Source organism: Sinocyclocheilus rhinocerous, unplaced genomic scaffold (genome assembly GCF_001515625.1).
Source record: "Sinocyclocheilus rhinocerous isolate Xijiao unplaced genomic scaffold, SAMN03320098_v1.1 scaffold1724, whole genome shotgun sequence".
Classification (NCBI taxonomy): Eukaryota; Metazoa; Chordata; class Actinopteri; order Cypriniformes; family Cyprinidae; genus Sinocyclocheilus; species Sinocyclocheilus rhinocerous.
Window position 1 is genome coordinate 1,464,020 of NW_015626034.1, and position 19,759 is coordinate 1,483,778.

The 19,759-nt window shown below is 36.8% G+C and overlaps 1 protein-coding gene across 1 annotated transcript in view; it reads left to right on the plus strand.

Annotated features, from left to right (window-relative positions):
- ephb3a (eph receptor B3a) overlaps positions 1–19,759 on the plus strand; it is a 36,336-nt gene that overhangs the window by 8,247 nt on the left and 8,330 nt on the right. The window contains exons 4-14 of the mRNA XM_016513140.1: positions 84–471; positions 4,398–4,553; positions 5,357–5,692; positions 6,869–6,993; positions 7,382–7,538; positions 7,976–8,084; positions 10,044–10,096; positions 11,377–11,499; positions 12,651–12,898; positions 16,691–16,906; positions 18,535–18,684. Coding sequence (XP_016368626.1) covers positions 84–471; positions 4,398–4,553; positions 5,357–5,692; positions 6,869–6,993; positions 7,382–7,538; positions 7,976–8,084; positions 10,044–10,096; positions 11,377–11,499; positions 12,651–12,898; positions 16,691–16,906; positions 18,535–18,684 — 2,061 coding nt within the window. The remainder of the gene's footprint in view (positions 1–83; positions 472–4,397; positions 4,554–5,356; positions 5,693–6,868; positions 6,994–7,381; positions 7,539–7,975; positions 8,085–10,043; positions 10,097–11,376; positions 11,500–12,650; positions 12,899–16,690; positions 16,907–18,534; positions 18,685–19,759) is intronic.

Consider the following 19,759-nt stretch of genomic DNA (forward strand, 5'->3'; position numbering starts at 1 on the left):
ATTACACCAAATACACAAAATAATGTTATTTTTTAGCAACGTCATATGACCCTTTTAACTTCTGTATCGTCTTTTTGTCCCAGGTGGACACCATAGCCCCTGACGAGAGCTTCTCATTGCTGGAATCTGGAATCGTCAACACCAAAGTACGGAGCTTCGGTCCTCTTTCCAAAGCAGGTTTCTACCTGGCCTTCCAGGACCTGGGCGCCTGCATGTCCCTCATCTCGGCCAGGATTTTCTTTAAAAAGTGCTCCACCACCATTGCCAACTTCGCTGTCTTCCCCGAGACGGCCACTGGTGCCGAGGCCACCTCTCTGGTCATCGCCGCCGGAGCCTGTGTGCCAAACGCCATAGAGGAATCGGTCCCTCTAAAGCTGTACTGTAACGGAGATGGAGAATGGATGGTTCCCGTGGGAGCATGCACCTGCATGGCGGGCTTTGAGCCGGCCAAGAAAGATACTCAGTGCCAGGGTAAGTGTTTGGCTTTTTAAATCAGAAGAAAGCGGATTCTGGTTGAAACTTTTGAGTGTTTGCTGGCAGATGCTGCAATACGGATTATAAAATCTGTCTGAGGCAATGCAAAGGTTACTTGCAGGTCAGAGCGGATTTATATCCTTTTTTATGCAGTCACTGGTAATGCTGATTTTTACACACACATAACTCACACTGAACAGCATAACTACATTTTTTCTTGACATTCAAAGAATTTCTCAGTTAAGTTTTTTTGATAATGTGAACTAATTTCACATTTAGTGGTTTGTTATTTTTTATGTTAAAAATGAGTTTGTATTAACATGCAGCTTCAAATAGATTTTAATTGTTCATGTTTTTGTAAGTAAATATGTAAATACATGACAGTGTTATGTATTATAAACATATTCAGTTGTATATGTGGTAAAAGATTGGAGTAATTCAGCTTTGCCATCACTGGAAACAATATTACCTTTAACATGTGGCTCCAAATAGATTTTAAGTAAATTTGTCGATACATGACAGTGTTATGTATCATAAACATGTTCATTTGTATATGTGGTAAACAATTGGAGTAATTCAGCTTTGCCATCACTGGAATCAATTACATTTTAAAATATAGTCAAATAGAAAACAGTTTAAATTAAAATAACATTTCACAATTTTACCATCTTTGCTGTATTTTTATCAAATAAATGCAATCTCAGTAAGAATAAGAGACTTAGTTAAAAATATTTAAAAACTCTTATCAGCCTCAAACTTTTGAATTACAGTGTACACTCTAAAAAATGCTGGGTTAAATATAACCCAGCGCTGGGTTATATTTAACCCAGCATTTTTTAGAGTGTATTTTATCAAATCTACACCACAACAATAATATGCAAAGAAAACATAGCATTTTTAATTTAAAAACACATTATTGTCTTCATTTTTTTATCAATTAAGTATGCCTTCAAATATCCCCAAAAGACGGTTTTGCAGATTTGTCATGATTACATGAATAGTTCACCCAAAATGAAAATTAGTTTTCTGTTTTCCATTTAATAAATGTAAATGGGAATCCTTTTGTGAGTAGTCATATTGACTGCTTTTATGAAACCTTTATGATGCTTCTTTTGTTCACTTGTATTAAATGAATTCACTTGTAATTAATGAAATTTGAATTCCATAGAAGAAAGAAAGTCATATGGCTTTGAAGTAGTGTTATAAAGCTATTATCTAATTGGATTTCTCTTTGCATTCTGGGGTTAAAGGCCAAAACGGCTAATAGGATTTTTAGGTGAATATGAAAAGGCCAGAATTTAGGAGCTCAACAAGACTAGTATCGGCTGCCAGTCCAGAATCTGGAGAACAATGCGAGGATTCGCCCGTACTGATTCACAGTCAGACCTTATCTGGGCTCAGCGCAGAAGAGAGAGAGTCTCAGTAATGGGTGGAGGACTGCAGTGGTGTCAGAGAACAAAGCTGCCAACAGCGGCAGCCCACAGCTTCCACTGACACATCTGATAGGGTCCTAACAGAGCGATATACCAGAGACAAATAGTTCTGCAGAAGGTGAGACCAATTCTCCGACGTGAGTCTGGGAGAGTAATGGGGGAAATTAAAAGATAGACTACAGAGAGAGCGGGGGAGGAGAGAGAGGGAGTGCGAACGAATGATGAGGTGGGCTCCGAGTAATAAAATGTGAATTGGACGGGCCTCCTGGACTGTTCTCTGGGAAGGAACTGGTGGACAGAGGGGAACTTCCTTTGAGATTGCCAGTATGTGGCGGCTCATTTGTTTCCATCTGGTTGTTCAAGGTTAAGAGCTTGCCTTAAAGGACTGATAAACGACTCTCCCGGGCCGCGCTATACAGCCGTGAGATGCGCCGTGGCCAATGGAGAGTGCGTCTAATTTCCTTTATCACCTTCCAGCTTTAATCCGCAGGCCCACTGTCACACACACACACACACACAGAAAGGAAACAGCCAAGCCCAGTTAACATTTATCTGTCAGGTTGGGCATGTTCTCACTCTCTCTCTCTCTCTCTCTCAAAGCTCTTCCCGTCTCGTTCTCGCGCTCGGTCTGAATGCGTAACACCACGCGTGTTAAGGCTAAGAGCAGGGGCTACTCGCTCGGATTTTCCACTGTCTTATTACACTAGCCGTGAAGCGATACGTGTCATGGGAGGAATACTGAAGATGATTTTTTTCTGTATTTGCTATAATTCACCTGCGGTGTCACATGCAGGACACATCTCTCGGCATGGTCCCCATTAACTGCAGTGTTTTGTGAGGAGACACGGGTGTGGTGGATTGTTTACAGGAAAAACAGAAAGCAGCCAGACTGTTACATCAGCCATTTTCTTCCAAATGAAACGGACTGACTTTAGTGCATCATTATAGCACAGTTTGCCTCGACGGTGCGGTTAGAAAACAAACTTCATCTGAGCTTGGGTGATTCATTCTTGGTTTAAATGTTTTTAATTATATTCTTAAGTGTGTCAGTTTTTGCGATGGAAAAAATATTTTATTCGCTGCTGGTTCATGACCCAGATTTTACTTTGGATATGAAGTGGCGACACAATACTGGAAAAGTGTTATCCTTAAAAGAATATTCCAGGTTCGATACAAGTTAAGCTCAACTAACAACTGATCATGTTCGTTTCTACAAGAAATCATTTTGTCATCCCTCTCATTACCTCCATTACAAAAAGAAAGAAAAAAGAAAAGTTGTGGTGCGTGCGACACACAATAGAAGCCGATTTCTGGAGGATTTAAAAGCAAGGCAAGTCACCTTAATCTGTTTATACAACAGAGATTGTTTCACGGTATAATAAACAGGAAAATAATGGAATCAATGATTCAAACTTCATCAAATACAAGACAAATCCAAATTCTGCTGTAAACAGCTCTAAAAAGACAATAGTGTCATTATTCAGCTCCAATCTGTTCAGTGTTGATTTAAGCAGCAATGTGAAGCTTATAATATAAAACACATTAATTCTTCTGCTAAAACATGAGTATATTATGAGCTTTTTTTTCTTGCTTTTTTTAGGGTTTCAGGCATTATCTTGTCATGGCAATGATGTTTCTGTAAGGCATTTACAATGGAAGTGAATGGGGCCATTTTGCAGGATTCTGAAGCAGAAATGTGAAGTTTATAATATAAAAACACATTAAGTCTTCTGTTAAAACTTGAGAATTATTTGAGCTGTAAAGTTGTTCTTGTAATTTTTATGGTTGTTTTAGAGTTTTGGGAATTACTTTATCATGGCAATGGATTGAACTTTCACTCTAAATAACACTAATTTAAAACCCAGTTTTAGCCTGGGTAAATAGAGGACAGAACACATGTTAGGCTAACCTGACCCAGCAAGTTGGGTTGTTTATTCAACCCAGCGTGATTGGTTGATTTTACCCATTCATTTTTACAATAATATTAAAATCTATGCATTAGACCCAGCCACTGGGTAACACAAAAACTACCCAACACTTAAAAATTAATTGGGTTAATTAATTAATCCTCCTGGTGGAATGACCTGCCAAACTCAATCCGAGCTGAGTCCTTAGCCATCTTCAAGAAACGGCTAAAAACACATCTCTCCCATCTTTATTTGACCCTCTACCTCTAGCACTCTCTATTGTAATTCTATTTTATCTATTTGTTTTCTTTTTTTATTAAAAAAAAAAAAAACTTGTATTGAACCTGTAATATTCCATTAAGGAGCTATATCTATTTGGATTTGTTTATGTAACCAAACGTATTTAGGTTGATTCAGTGATGATCAGTAATATTTTTGACTAAAAATAAATTAAATTAGAAGCATCTTTTAGGTTAGCTTTAGTGTACTATTAGTACAAATTTTTAAAAATGTCAATAATAAAATAAATTTTATTTTTGAAAATGACATGTTGTAACACACCCTTTTCTTTATGACCCTTTAGCGTGTACCCCAGGGACCTTCAAATCCAAACAGGGCGAGGGTTCTTGTATGCCGTGCCCTTCCAACAGCCGGGCCAGCTCTAGGGCGTCCAGCGTTTGCCCTTGTCAAAGCGGCTACTACCGCGCTGACAGCGACCCCCCTGACACCGCCTGCACTAGTAAGTGATGATCATCAGTAGCACTTGTCAAATTAACATAGCTCCCACATTGTGCTAATTATATGTTGAAAAGGTCTGTCCTGTGCATTCGGCCCGTTTGATGTGGCGACTAATGACACAGGAAAGCGTGTTGATAAAAAGGTCATGATCGCTAATGTAACTCTGTCGGTTCTCAGCATCTAGCACATAAAGCGTGCGATTACAAGCGGTTAGCTTCAGCGCTGTCGAATCTTGACTCATGGATTTAATTGGAAATATCACATGAATTCACACATTGATGCAATGTGTTGCAAAATCCCCTAGTTGGAGAGCATTTTTTTCAGTGGCGGTCTTTTGAACGTTATTTTAGGAAGCCTGAATGTTATTTATGAATTTAAAAAACGGAATTGTGCTGGAGGTAAGCACAAAAAAAGGAAAAAATATTTATTCCTTTTCAATAATTGTAACCAAAGCTTCCAGTTCCTTAGGCAGTTGTGCTTTGAAAATCCAGCCTCTGGATTTAATTAGTTTACATCATGTTTCACTGAGCAAGATTTGTTGGTTAGAGATTTGACCCTGACAAGTTAACTATGGAGTGCATTGTAAATTAGACAACTTAGTTTTGAAACAAATATGCAAGCCTGACTTTAAAGCTTCAGATTTTTTCATTAGTCTTGGAATACTGTGTAGCGATTACAAAATGGTATTTTTTTATTCCTGACTAAACATAGACCGTAGGGTATGTGCATACAGCAGGACATCATATTTGGCCTGTTAAATTATACATGTTTCACGAGTTTAACTCTTTACCGTTGTCTTCCTAGCTGTTCCCTCGGCTCCATTAAACGTGATCTCCAGCGTGAACGAGACTTCAGTGTCACTGGAGTGGTCCGAGCCGCGGGATTTGGGCGGGAGAGGTGACGTGGTGTATAACGTGGTGTGTAAGAAGTGCCTGCACGATGGCGAGTCCTGTGCGCGGTGTGACGATAACGTGGAGGTGTCGCCGCGGCGGCTGGGTCTGGCCGAGAGGCAGGCGGCGGTGAGGAATCTACAGGCTCACACCCATTACAGCTTTGAGATACAGGCTGTCAACGGGGTGTCCCCCAAGAGCCCATCCACCCCGCAATATGCCACTGTCAATATCACCACCAATCAAGCAGGTGAGAAATTCATTTTCAATTGTCTAATAAACCAGTAAACCACAGGAGACTGTTTAAACTGCACCAAACAGGTAAAATCACAGTAAAGCACAGGCTCAAATGGCTTATCGTTTTTATAAAACATTGGCACAAGGGTCAGTGACCAATAACCGTGTCCTCCTAAAGAAAATGAGAAATCTAGTACTTCTTTTAAAGTTCTAAGAAATGTACTCTTTGAAATCATGTTGGCCTCATATGGTTTTGAAAACCTTTTTAAATGTAAAGATGTAAAATGTAATGTTGTAAAAAAATAATAATAATAAATAAAAATTAAGAACTTTAAAAACTTTATTTTATTTATTTTATTTTATTTATTCATTTATTCATGCATTTCTCTTCTCTCACACACACACACACAAAACTAACTACTAACTACACAAGAAGTCTTGCGACTCTTGAGGGATCACTTCACATGCACACTACTGGTCAAAAGTTTGTATTTTTGTTTATATATTTTTGAATGAAGTCTTTTACTCTCCCTTATTTTGTATTTATTTGATAAAAAATATAGTAAAAACAGAAATATTACAATTTAATTATTTATTCATTCATTCATTCATTCATTTTGCATGTTAGTCTCACCACATGACTATTACTTGATGGCCAAAAGTTGTAATTATTAAAAAAAAATAATAATATTAAAGGTCATGTTAGACTACTTCATATTTTGACATTTTGATATTTGGGGGGAAAAAATGAAATTATCAAAACATGTTCATCAGAGGTTGCATGTATTTGTATGAATTTTTGAATAAATTAAAAAGAAATCATTGTCATTGTCATTGCCCCATAGGAAATATGATAAAAATAATCAGCAAATATTTTATTTTTCTGTTTATTACACACAGTAATCAGAATACACTATTCTTATATTGCATAGTTGTGCTCATTCACTTAAGCCAAAATCCTGTAAAGATTGATATGCAGTGTTTTCTCTTCAGTTTTAAGTTCAGATTTTTGTTTTATTTTAGTATTTGCATTTAGAATTTTATTTCCCAACTGTCCGTTCTATCAGAACTGACTAGAGACCCTTTATGGGTCCCGACCCACCAGTAAAGAGTCACGGCCTTAAAGAATCTGATGTTATTCTAATAAAGTTATTCTGCTTTTTCTCTCCCCATCTCTGAACACCTCCAGCTCCGTCAGCGGTCCCCACCGTCCACTTAATGCGGGCCACAGCTGGCACTCTCAGCCTCTCCTGGCTGCCCCCAGAGCGGCCCAATGGCGTGATCCTGGATTATGAGATCAAGTACCATGAGAGGGTGAGGAACTGCTGTGCATCTAAATCACCCCTGACTGAAGAACTCTTGAACCCCAGCCAGATGACATTACACCAGGCACCCAGCATGGGTTTAACTGGCTTGAGCTCAAAGTAACCCTGGCTCGTCTTAAAGTGGAGTACAATGGAACAACAGATGGCCACTGGTCAAAACCCAATGACTAATTCTAAAAAGAGTGGAGCTTAATTCGTCTATAGGATTTACTTGCGGCCGCGTGTTCGGGTGACAGTTTTAGCCCAGGATTGTCTTTTCAAATACTTTTGATCCGCTAATTGCAGTGAAAACTGTTAACTAAACATTCACTCTAAGCATTCAATGACTCAAGAATCTAGTTTCGGTCCTTTAATCTCTACGTGTTTCTGTTTCTCAGGGAGAGTCGTTCTCGCACACCGTCACTGCACAGCACACTTCTGCCAAAGTGGAGGGTTTAAAAGCTGGCACGGTGTACGGCGTGCAGGTACGTGCTCGGACCGTAGCCGGTTACGGACGCTATAGCAGCCCGCTAGACTTCAGTACAAGTCTGTATGGTAAGAACATAGACTTTTTCATTCTTTTGCATCTGTTACAAAGATACTGAGTGGCTAAGTGCATTTTTATATGTCAAACCATGTAAACCTACCTATAGGAAAAAAATTAATAATCACAAATGAGATCTCTGTAATATCCGAATTGTTTATCCTTCGGTTAAAATCTCCTGCTCCATAGATATTTCTCCTGAGAAAAAGACCCCAAAGTCAAAGATTTCATTATGAATTGAAACATTTTGCATCAGATTCTTTCAATTTCAGATTCTTTTTATGATTCGATGCCATCCATATTCATTTATTAACTCTTACCTTGTCAACAGCAACAGTCTATTTGTATTCTTCCTGATAAATTTGAAAAGAAACATCACATATGAAGTGCAGTTTTGCATATTTTTACCATTATTGGTATTCTAAATGTATTTAAATTCATCTGACAGATGACCCAGAGCGGTCAGTGCAGGACCTGTTGCCGCTCATTGTGGGCTCTGCCTCGGCTGGATTTGTGGTCATCCTCGCCATGGTGGTCATTGCTGTTGTCTGCCTTAAGTAAGTATTATTAATAAACACCCATACATGACTTTAAGGGGATGGTTATGTCATCATTTTCCCACCCTCGTGTTGTTCAAATCAATATAATTTTCTTTCTTCTGTGGACCACAAAACAAGACATTAAAAAAAAAATCCAACATTGCTTTACATTTGCTGATTACAACATTCTTCAAAATATCAAAATAAGTCAACATGAATCCATTTTACTTGCATAATGTGGCTGAAACAGGGTATTAAATGGGGAAATGTGTAGCGAAAGGTGCATGGAGAGGCAAACATTTGATAAATGTATGTGTGTATGAATATATGTAACCCTGGACCACAAAACCAGTCTTAAGTTGCACTGGTATGTTTGTAACAAAAGCCAAAAATATGTATGGGTCAAAATTATCGATTTTTCTTTTATGCCAAAAATCATTTGATGTCTTTCTGCTTTTCATTTGTAATACTCATTTGTAAAGTCAAAGAAATACTATTGTGCATTTTTCCTTTTGCTACTGGAGGAAATGGGATCACAACAATTATATTTGTTGTCATTTTTGCTCACCACCAAAGTTTAACCAACTATGACAAATTATGTTTCTGAGAACCCTCCAAACGTGAAAAAAGGTTCATTCCAGTAGGAATCCATGTGATGAAGAATTTTGCATGAGAGTGAAAGATTTCCCCATGCAGATTTCGCAACATATTCAAGTTGGTCGCACGGATTCACCAGACTTACCAACCAAAAGCTGCTTGATTTGAAAATTTGAAACTGTTGACAACAGACAATGGCCTTTTTGGCTTGCAGAATTTCCACGCCTTTAGACCAGGAACTTGTAGTAAGAACGTAAACAGGGTCCATTTAGATTTCATGTTGATTTAGCAAAGAGCTATTTGTATTGTTTATCATTTCAATGCCTCAGTACTTGGTGTCAAACAAACTCAATAGCCCAACAGCAAAATGAGATCAGATAGAAACTGCAAAACAGACTTCAAAGTGCGTCTGACTTCGGATGTTTATGAGACTCTCACAAGATGCTCATTTGAGGCCACTTCGCCCAGATCTGAGCGAAGACTGGGACATTGCCAATCACTCCAGAGACGGCAGACTGCCACTGTGTCTATTTGACACATTCTTCTTGACTGTGACCGCCTTGTTGTGCCAAAGCGTCTCCTCCTCTCCGCTTCAAGCTCTTTCTTCTCTCTCATTCATGCCCTCTGCGCTAGTATCCTAATGTGTTCTTTGTGTGTGTATGTGTGCGCTGAAGCGTCATTCTTTTCCTTCTGACATTTAAATTGGAGATGAGATGCTAATTAGCAGCAGGCGTCATTGTTAGCACAGGTCAAGAGACAAAAGGAATCCCACAGATGGTGAATTCCAATAGGCCCCTTTGCTCCCATTCCCTTTCAAACACGCTACTTATGCAGAGTTAGCGAAACAAAGAGATCTTAATGAGACGGCTGAGATTTAAATACACTGTTCACCGTCTTCAGATACTTGATACAGGCATGAACCCATCACAGATTAGCATGTATGTTCTTGGGCCTGGTTATTTGTTCCTCGCTTAAGACTCAACCTATGATTTGGTGTTAATTGACTTACTGTTTTTGGAGTACATCCTACATTTTGGCTCATCTGAACCATGGAATGGAGCGGTTCTGGTTTGAAGCGACGACATGTCGACATTTCGTGCTGCTTGTTGTGGTGACCCGGCCTTTGAATCCTGCATGTACCGTATTGCGAAATCGAGAAATCGTAGGCGTTTAGAAAGTGCATTACCTGCGTAAGTTTAGATTGATAAAACTAGCTTTTCGTGCAATTTGAGGGACATAATTGATGATTGAAGCATATGAAATACCTAAAGCATTCAAATGTTCTCTTTCACAAAATGCCCCAGTTACATTTTTTTGTGCCTGTAGTGTGTAAATCCAGTCTTAAACCAGACTCTCAGTGTGTGTATAATCTGGTTACAGACGGCAGCGTACTGGCTCTGAGCTGGAGTATACTGAAAAACTGCAGCAGTACGGTGAGTATATCTGCACTGTTTGCCAAAAACATATTTCTTGCTGTACATATTTATTGCTGTGACAAGATAAAGCTTGTGAAAATGATTCAGTGATATAACTTATAAAAAAAATAAATTGTATTGTGACATATGGGGACAGCCTATAGTATCAAGATTAATTTCAACTTCTACACTGTTAAAATGTTCATAATTTTAATAAGAAAATAATGCAAACATTTTTCAATAAAAATCCGTTAAAGGTGCTGTATGTAGGATTGACACCGAGTGGTTGAACTAGGTATTGCAGTCCAAATTCAAAATATTGGAGAGGGTTTTTTTTACCCGGCCCCTCCTCCTCAGACTTGAGACACACACAGGTTGCCAGATTGACGACACCAACAGGAGCGAGCGCACGTGACGATGAATGAAATGAAATACGCTGTGTTTTCGGCCAACTGGCAACCCGGGGTGCCGAAATACAATTGGTTAAACTGGCAGTGGGCGGGTTTCACAAACCAAAACAGAGACCGACATTCCGGCCCGGAACGCACATTTTGAAAGGAGAATAACTGTAGCATTGTTTTTCATATAAACAAGTATGTTAACGTAGCATGTTTCTTAAATATCTGCAAACATATTATGGTATTTTTATGCTTTAGTAGAGTCAAAAACTTACATACAGCACCTTTAATTTGTTAAACGTAAGTATATACAGTGGTAAAATAATGGAACATAATTTTACTGTAAAATATGTTTTTGGATGTAAAAAAGTATGTATTACCATATAATTTAATGTCAAAATATACATCTGTATTTAACAAGAATACAGCAGAAAATTATGGAGTTTCTGGTAGTAAAAAAATTGTTACCTTATCATTTATAATGAAAAACAATAGTAAGTCCCTATTGTATTGGCACATTGGGCTGTATTATGTTTCCCTAAAATATTTAGGGAATTTTTACAGTGTACACTCTTAAAAATAAAGGTGCTTAAAAGGTTCTTCACAGCGATGCCATAGAAGAACCATATTTGGTTCCACAAAGAACCGTTCAGTCAACGGTTTTTTAAAGAGCCATCTCTTTCTTATCGTTTTATAATCTGAAGAACCTTTTGTGAAACATAAAGGTTCTTCAGATGTTAAAGGTTCTTTATGGAACCATTTAGACAAAAAGGTTCTTCTATGGCATCGTGAAGCACCTTTATTTTTAAGAGTGTACCTAGCCTATTTAAATTCATAAATAATAATAAAAATTAGTACCAGAGAATGAACTGAAAAACATTCTTCGTCTTTTGGTTTTAGTATCCCCCGGTGTAAAAGTTTACATTGACCCTTTTACATATGAAGACCCGAATGAGGCCGTTCACGAGTTTGCCCGAGAGATTGACATCTCATGTGTGAAGATAGAGGAAGTCATTGGAGCAGGTAAACCACATTTATCAGTATTAAAAACAGGCCTTTCTGATTACAGAAGAATATACTAACACCTGATATCTAATTTGACATAAACCTATAAAATATTCAAGTTTGGTGGAATTCTCTAACTGTGTTTTCAGGCATGCCTTGGAGCAGTGGTTTTAAACTGGTTTTGCTTCAGGAACCAGATTTTAAAAGTATTTATCATACAAAATTAACAAAGTGTCTTTAAAACCAAACATTGCTATTTAATATTACCATGAACTGCATATGTCTAACAATATAAAAAATATCATACACCACTGTTCATAAGTTTGGGGTTGGTAAAAAGTGCCTCATTAAGGCTCATTAAGGCTATGTTTATTTAATCCAAATTAAAGTAAAAATACTAGTATTGTGAAATGTTGTTACAATTTCGATGCAAAGCTACATTTTCAGCAGCCTTCAGTGTCAGATGATTTCTGAAGGATCATTCTAATATGCTGATTTGATGCTCAAGAAACATTCGTTATTATTATCAGTGTGGAAAACAGCTGCTTAATAACTTAGTTGCATTCTATCATTTACATTCAGTGTTTTTGTCCTTTATGTCCATAATCCCTGTAAGAACAGATGTGCAACCTACCATTTAAGAACCACTGCCTTGGAGGAAATATTTTAAAATATTTATTTATAATTGTTTATAATAAACCATATTCTTGAGAGATGAAGTAGAGTGTTTATTCTGTAACTAACCATATGCATGCTGCTTGCTGCCTTTACCTATGTTTTTTTTATTATTATTTATTTATCCCTGTGCTTGTGTTTGGCCACTCCCATGTTTTCGATCTGAATCAATTCCCTCCACCTCATTTCAAACTTTCACATCCAGAAGCCAGGCCCAAAACTCCCACAACCCTTAAATTCCTGTCTCCTCCTTCTCCACAACGTGTCCCTAAACTCCTCTCTCACCCGCTCTCTCCATCCGTCCCCTGCCTATTCAAACCCTAAACTGCTGCCATCCGTTCTTTTCTCTCGTTCGCACTTTCCTTGGTTTTCAGCGGTGCATCATTTCTTCCCTCGAATGATTTTTTGATCCTGAGCTCAAACCAATAATCCTCCCTCTCCCTTACACCCCCACCCCACTCCCTCTCTCCTCTTCCTCTGTTCCATTCATTCAGGAGAGTTCGGGGAGGTGTGTCGAGGCCGACTCAAGCAGCCTGGCCGAAAGGAAACAACTGTGGCCATCAAGACGCTGAAGGCGGGCTACACGGAGCGCCAAAGACGAGACTTCCTTAGCGAGGCCAGCATCATGGGCCAGTTTGACCATCCCAATGTCATCCACTTGGAGGGCGTTCTGACCAGGAGTTGCCCGGTGCTTATTGTTACGGAGTTCATGGAGAACGGAGCGCTCGACTCCTTCCTAAGAGTAAGACTGGGATCATATTTAATGCAAAACTGCTTTATTGCATTAGCCTTACTTATTTGCTTTCTCAGTAAACAGCATCAGGAGCTGAGCACATGGGCATTTCAGACATCATTAGTTATATATTAGTTTATAACTTAAGCTAAGTTATCCAGGTTAACATGTTTCTAACCCTGTTAAATTTGCTCACTGGTACATTTGACAAAAATATTGGCTAATTCTTAAAAAGGTTACCATTCTTGTTCATCATAATGCATAATGCACTTTCTTCTGGAGCTAATAAAGTCCACAATCAAATGTATACTGCTTTAATAACTAAAACTGGAATAAAAGACAATCAAATGTATACTGCTTTAATAACTAAAACTGGAATAAAAGACAATCAAATGTATGGAATACACTGATTTCATTCACCAGAGGCCTTTACAGCACATGCATGCTGAACTGGTAATAAAAATAAAATAAAAACTATGAAATATGAATATAAATAAAAGAAGCCATCTAAACATACAAATTGATCACAAAAAAAAGAAACTTTAAAGCTTGTTTTAAACCATGTATTATGTTAAAATTCTAGGTATAATCATTATGTTTGTTATGTAACTGGATTCAATAAAAATCACACTATTAAAAACAAAACAAAAAAAATCAGGTAAAAACAGTAAATATTTAACATTGACAGTTCTCACACAAGTAAACATGAAAACACATGATTTTTAAAACTGTATTTAAACATTTGTTTTTCAAAAAAGATTGAATTTTCTTAACAGTATTTTAAATATTTTATTTGACTTAAAATTTGGGTCACACTTTATTTTCTGATTCTCGCTATTAACAAACCATTAGCTACAACTTTTGCCTCAATAAACTCCTAATTTGCTGCTTATTAATGATTAGTAAGGTAGAAGTTTAGGTATTGGGTAGGATTAGGGATGTAGAGTATGGTCATGCAGAATATGTGCTTTATAATTACTAATAAACAGACAATATGTTAATAATAGGCATGCTAATAAGCAACTACTTAATAGTGAGAATTGGTCCCTACACTAAATTGTTACCAAATTTAGTTTGTGTGCTTTCCTGAAACTAAAACAGTAGAGCGCTAGCAATGCAAAGATTGATTCTTGGCGAAATTCACACGCATGAACTGACAGTTCAGAGCTAGTAGTTGAGAAATCATGAAATTTGTGGGCCAAACTGACCCATTAACATGAAAATCGCAATAGAAAAATTATATGCATGTTCCACAACATTTCAGAGAGTTGAAACTTTGCAGGCATGTTCATGACCCTAAATGAGAAATACAATTTCTCACAAAAAAAGAAAAAAAAATCCTAGGTTTACAAGTGTTTCTGACAACTCAAAAATGTGTTATGGATCAAACTGACCCAGGACATAATATAAAGGTTAATTACACACCTGCATCTCAGTCAAACTCATCAAATCAGTATATCAGCAAGCATCTAGTCTAATATTCCTCTCTTACAGAGTTGAAATCAGCTGTGAAATTTACTCTCTATCCCTAAATTCTTTCCTTGTACCTGTCCATGGTGCCATTATTGCTGTGAGTGATTCAAAATGACGAATTTCACTGGTTTTGGCTGAAAAGTGCCCACTGCTACGCATAAAATAGACCACTTTAGCTTTGACATTTAATTAAAAATGATCTTACTTGCTTTATAATAAATGTAGAGAATCCCACAATCTGTGTCTTTGAGACTCAGTTCTACACAAATTCAAAGCGTTTAAAATGCACCCCATTTATACTGCTGGCAACGCAATGTGACGAACTAGAACACTCCCATTATAATGAAAGAAACTGTTGAGTCGTGTTGCATTGCTCGCTTGCGGTCTCGATGAGGTGTTAAAATACATCAATCGCGTATTAAATCAAGTGTCATTGCAATAAAAACTGCTGCAGTGCATACATTAAAAAGAATGAAAGAAAAAGCATTTTCAAAAATATGCAGCTTTTGAAAAATATTCAGGGCTACGCCTTTCCTTTAGCCTGGTGCTAAGAAGAAAAAAAAAAGCTTGGCTTCATAATCTTTCATCAAAATGTAATAACCCTTTCAATCAATTCCCGATGGACAAAATCAAGTTTCACTGAATATTCTGTTTCAATCTGAAGCACGTCACATTACTTTACATAACTTAAAGTAAGCCAGAACTTCTTTTGCGCTGACAGGGGAATTTGATAACCCCTCAGCATTAAACAGTCATTCATGGTGCTTTAAACAGAACCTTGCTTCACCTTTAACTTGTGTCTACATCTGGCATTTCAACTTTAAAAATACCATAATAATCTTGTGAGACCTTGTATAGTCCCTCAGTTTCTACAGTAACACTTGATTAACAGTTCAGACATCCAGAGGTGGGATGTTCTTGCTCTGTCTGACCACCAAGCAGATGACACAACCCAACCAGTCCGTCATCCCCCGACATCGTCCTACGGCACAGCTTGTACTCACACAAAGTCCAGCCAGGGACACAAGCGCACTCATTTCCACGCATGCACACAAACACGCTTCTAAAAATATCTGTAAGAACAAGCTTTGGCATGATTCATCTTCAACTTTAGAAGGAAAAAAAAAAGCATCAACATCAAAATCTCGTAGCAGAATGTTTATCGTCATTGGAGCCAAACCAAGTGAGAATGGCTACAGACGTGATGATGTCCTTTTGCTTGGAGGCTTAGCATGAACCATGTGCTATTTGTGAACAGTAGACTTGTGAATTTCCCCTTAGAGGTTTCTTTTAACACCCGAACTTGGGCTGTAGCATTACTTTTTTATGTTGGACATAAAATCTTAATAAAAGACAAGATCTCTCTCTTATGCTCAACAAGGCTGCATTTATTTGATCAAAAATACAGTGAAAATATTAAATAATATGAAGTACTATTAAAAAAATATTTTTTAATATATGTTACAATGTAATTCATTCCTGTGATATAAAGCTGAATTTCCAGCATCATTACTCCAGTCTTCAGTGTCACACGATCGTTCAGAAATCATTCTAATATGCTGGTTTGCTGCTCAAGAAACTTGTATATTTATATACGTATAATATTATATTCAAAAGAGCAGCATTTATTTGAAATGGAAATCTTTCGTAGCATAAATGTTTTAAATGTCCCTTTTGATCAGTTTAATAAGCTCTGTCTCAATAAAAATATTAAATTATACCCCCTCCCCCTTAATTTGTTATTAATTTTTAAATGTCTATTAGGCACTGTATAATCTAGGTTGCATGTGAACCTGTATTTAATGTAGTTTGGATCATACCTTCTAATTTATTTGATGCACGGCCATTGACGTGATAGCAAATGGAGTTGCCAATAAGCCCATTTATTTTGCTGTCCCAACTCTGTACGATAATATGGTCATTTGCATGTTATTTTTAGAATTTAGCATTGTTTTATTCCTGCTCTGATCCTATCCGAACAGACTTGCAGCCCAGCAGAGAACCACCGCTTCAGAGTTTCTCCGTTCAGAATATGAAAATGAAAACATGTGGCTTTGATATTCTATGTGAAGTGTGTAATTGAATTACGCTTTCAAATATTCAGTGCTATTGCGATGGAAATTCCTCCATGAGGATTAGCTTTGTGGAGACACTTCTTCATAGCATTGGCATCCTGATACTCTGAAGAAGATTACGGGCTGCTGCGAATAGAATTAGTCCAGCGGCTCTGTCAGAGTCAGGCTGATTAGAACGAGTAGAACTGGTGTAGTGTCGTGTTTACATCTGTTAATGTCACTCTCCCTCTTATATTGTACTGTTCCCGCTCAGCTGAACGATGGCAGGTTTACTGTAACGCAGCTGGTTGGCATGTTGAGGGGGATCGCAGCTGGCATGAAGTATCTGTCCGACATGAACTTTGTCCACCGTGACCTGGCTGCCCGCAACGTGCTCGTCAACAGCAACCTGGTGTGCAAAGTGTCCGATTTTGGCCTCTCTCGCTTTTTGGATGAGAACTCGTCGGACCCCACCTACACCAGCTCATTGGTGAGTTTGGTTAAGGTCACGCTTCTTTGCTCTTTTTATATAATAATACAAAAGCAATAATGAAATATCCTTGTTCCAATAAATCCTACAATCCCCACTGAGCCATTATAGTAGCTTATCTTAAGTACTTTGTCTGTACAATTTGGTAACCAGTACACTTAGTACAGACAGTTCTTTCCTTTAGAAATGATAAAATAAATAATCATATAAAAATTTATAATTTAATTTCAATTATATTAAATTAAAAATATTTTATTTTATTTTATTTTATTTTATTTTATTTTAAACAGCCTACCAGTTTTTATTAGAACTGCCTCTACACTGCATGAGTTTAAAGCAAAACTCAAAACCCATCTTTTTTTCTCTGGCTTTTAATTGTATAGTTAATTGTGCCGTGTCTGGCGTTTTCTTTGCTTGTAATTCATGTTGTTTATGGTGTTAATGTTGATGATAGTTGATTTATTGTACAGCACCTTGGTCAACAATTGTTGTTTTTAGTGGTGCTATATAAATAAAGTTGAGTTGAGAGTTGAGACGCAATTTAAAAAACATATATTTTCATGGTCCATTTTATTAACTATTATTATTACTATGTTATTATACTATTATTACTATATTATTATTGCTATTATTACAACTAACTATGTTAGCTGTGTATGTTAGCATAGATGATGGTGCTATCATTTGTATTTTAATTGGTAATCATGATATCAGTTGGCAATACCATGGTACTTTGCTTTACACCATGATATTGAACGATTACCATACCATGATATTTACACTACATGTTATTTCAAAGGATACTATGATACCTTGCATATGCTGTGGTATTTATGGACTCGATACATCTCCAAAACCATGTTAGCATGGTGCTCTTTGGAATTTTTTGTTAGTTTATTAACCTGAAAGACCCCATGAAATCATTTTTTGTGGATTTCAGTCTCTGAGGGAATTTTCAGAGAGCATTTGATCGAAATCCAGGTGCCTGACAGAAATGTGGCGATATCTGCACTTTACAGATACAGTGTGCATTAAGAATTGATAAGAACAGCCTTGACCATCAGAATCGGGAGTACAGATGGCATACTTGATATGTGGAAGAAGCCTGTCTCTATCTCTGTCTGTTGGAAACATATGGATGTAGTCAGTACAGTACGTGATGGCTTGTTCTGTGTGTCCGACATGATAAGCTACGGATAAGGGAATTGAATGACTCGAATCCCGAATATATCCTTTCGTTTTATTTTTAACATCTACATCAACTCTTTTGGCTAAAAATGTTAAGTAAACATTTGTGTCGTTAGTAGTCAGTGAAGATTTAGCACTAGCATGCTCGTTTAGCTCGTACTTTGCTTGGATCAGTGTATTGATTAGTCTTCCCGTTCACGTTGTCTGTTTGAGGGATAGATCAAACCGTTATGTTTCTAGTTAGATTCCTGCCATTTTATTTTTACTGGTTTTCATCTCAGATTAATGAACCCAGCCGGATGCCCCGTGGGGAGGAAGCCGTGAGTAGGGGCCGAGTCTTAGCGCTAATTAGGCAGCTGAAGACTCAAGCCATTTCGTTGGTTTTAAAGTCTGTGTTTGAATTTAATGGCTTCTCTGTGTGTATGTGTGTAATTGTGTAGGGGGGAAAGATCCCAATCCGCTGGACCGCCCCCGAGGCCATCGCCTTCAGAAAGTTCACCTCTGCGAGTGATGTGTGGAGCTACGGGATCGTGATGTGGGAGGTTATGTCATTCGGGGAGCGGCCATACTGGGACATGAGCAATCAAGATGTATGTCAACCTTTTATGTTACATTACAGATGAATCTCATGAAATCTCATGTTTAGGTGACATTTTAGTCCAAAATGACAAGAAATTGGATTTTGGATGTTTAAAATATTTTATATTGTGACATTATTTTCATGACAATTAGTCATATTTCTTTCCAAAATTTGATTACGCTAATGTATCTGGATGTTTTCATTTTTTTGTAATTCCTATAATTCTCAATTGTGTTTTCATATTTATGAATGAATGAATGATGCATTTATATAGCGCTTTATATTTATATAAATATTTATATAAAATGCTTTATATATTTATGCAGAAATTAAATTAAGAAAATCATTGTGTTACAGTATTAACAACAGAACAAAATACTGCAATAGCACTTTTATTTTTGTATTATTTTTTAATAATAATAAAATAGGTAATTCAATAAATACTACACTAAACACTTAATATTTCATATTTAAAAGATATATTATTTGTTTGCATTACAGCAATGAGAATTACATTTTCCATGCATTTATTATAATGCATTTATGATTATTTATATAGTAAAATAATTATATTAATATATATGTGTAGTTATTATATATTAATATAATGAATATATTAATTCTTATTTTTATTAATAGCAATTATTCATACTTTTATTTTATTTATTAACAATACAAAAAGCACAACTTTGATCAAATAAAAGGTAGTTTTTTTGTTTTGTTTTGGGGTTTTGTTTGTTTTTTTGTAGTTTTTTTTATCCGATAATTCTCAGTGGTGACTCTCATATACAGGTGCATCTAAAAAAATTAGAATATGGTGAAAAGTTTTTTTTTTGTAACTTATTTCAAAAAGTGAAACTTTTATATATTCTAGATTCAGTACATGTAAAGTAAAACATTTCAAACGTTTTTTTTTTATTATTTTATTTTGATTAGAGCTTACAGCTCATGAAAGTCAAAAATCCAGTATCTCAAAATATTAGAATTTTTACATTTGAGTTTCATTAAATGACCATCCCTACAGTATAAATTCCGGGTATCTCTTGTTCTTTGAAACCACAATAATGGGGAAGACTGCTGACTTG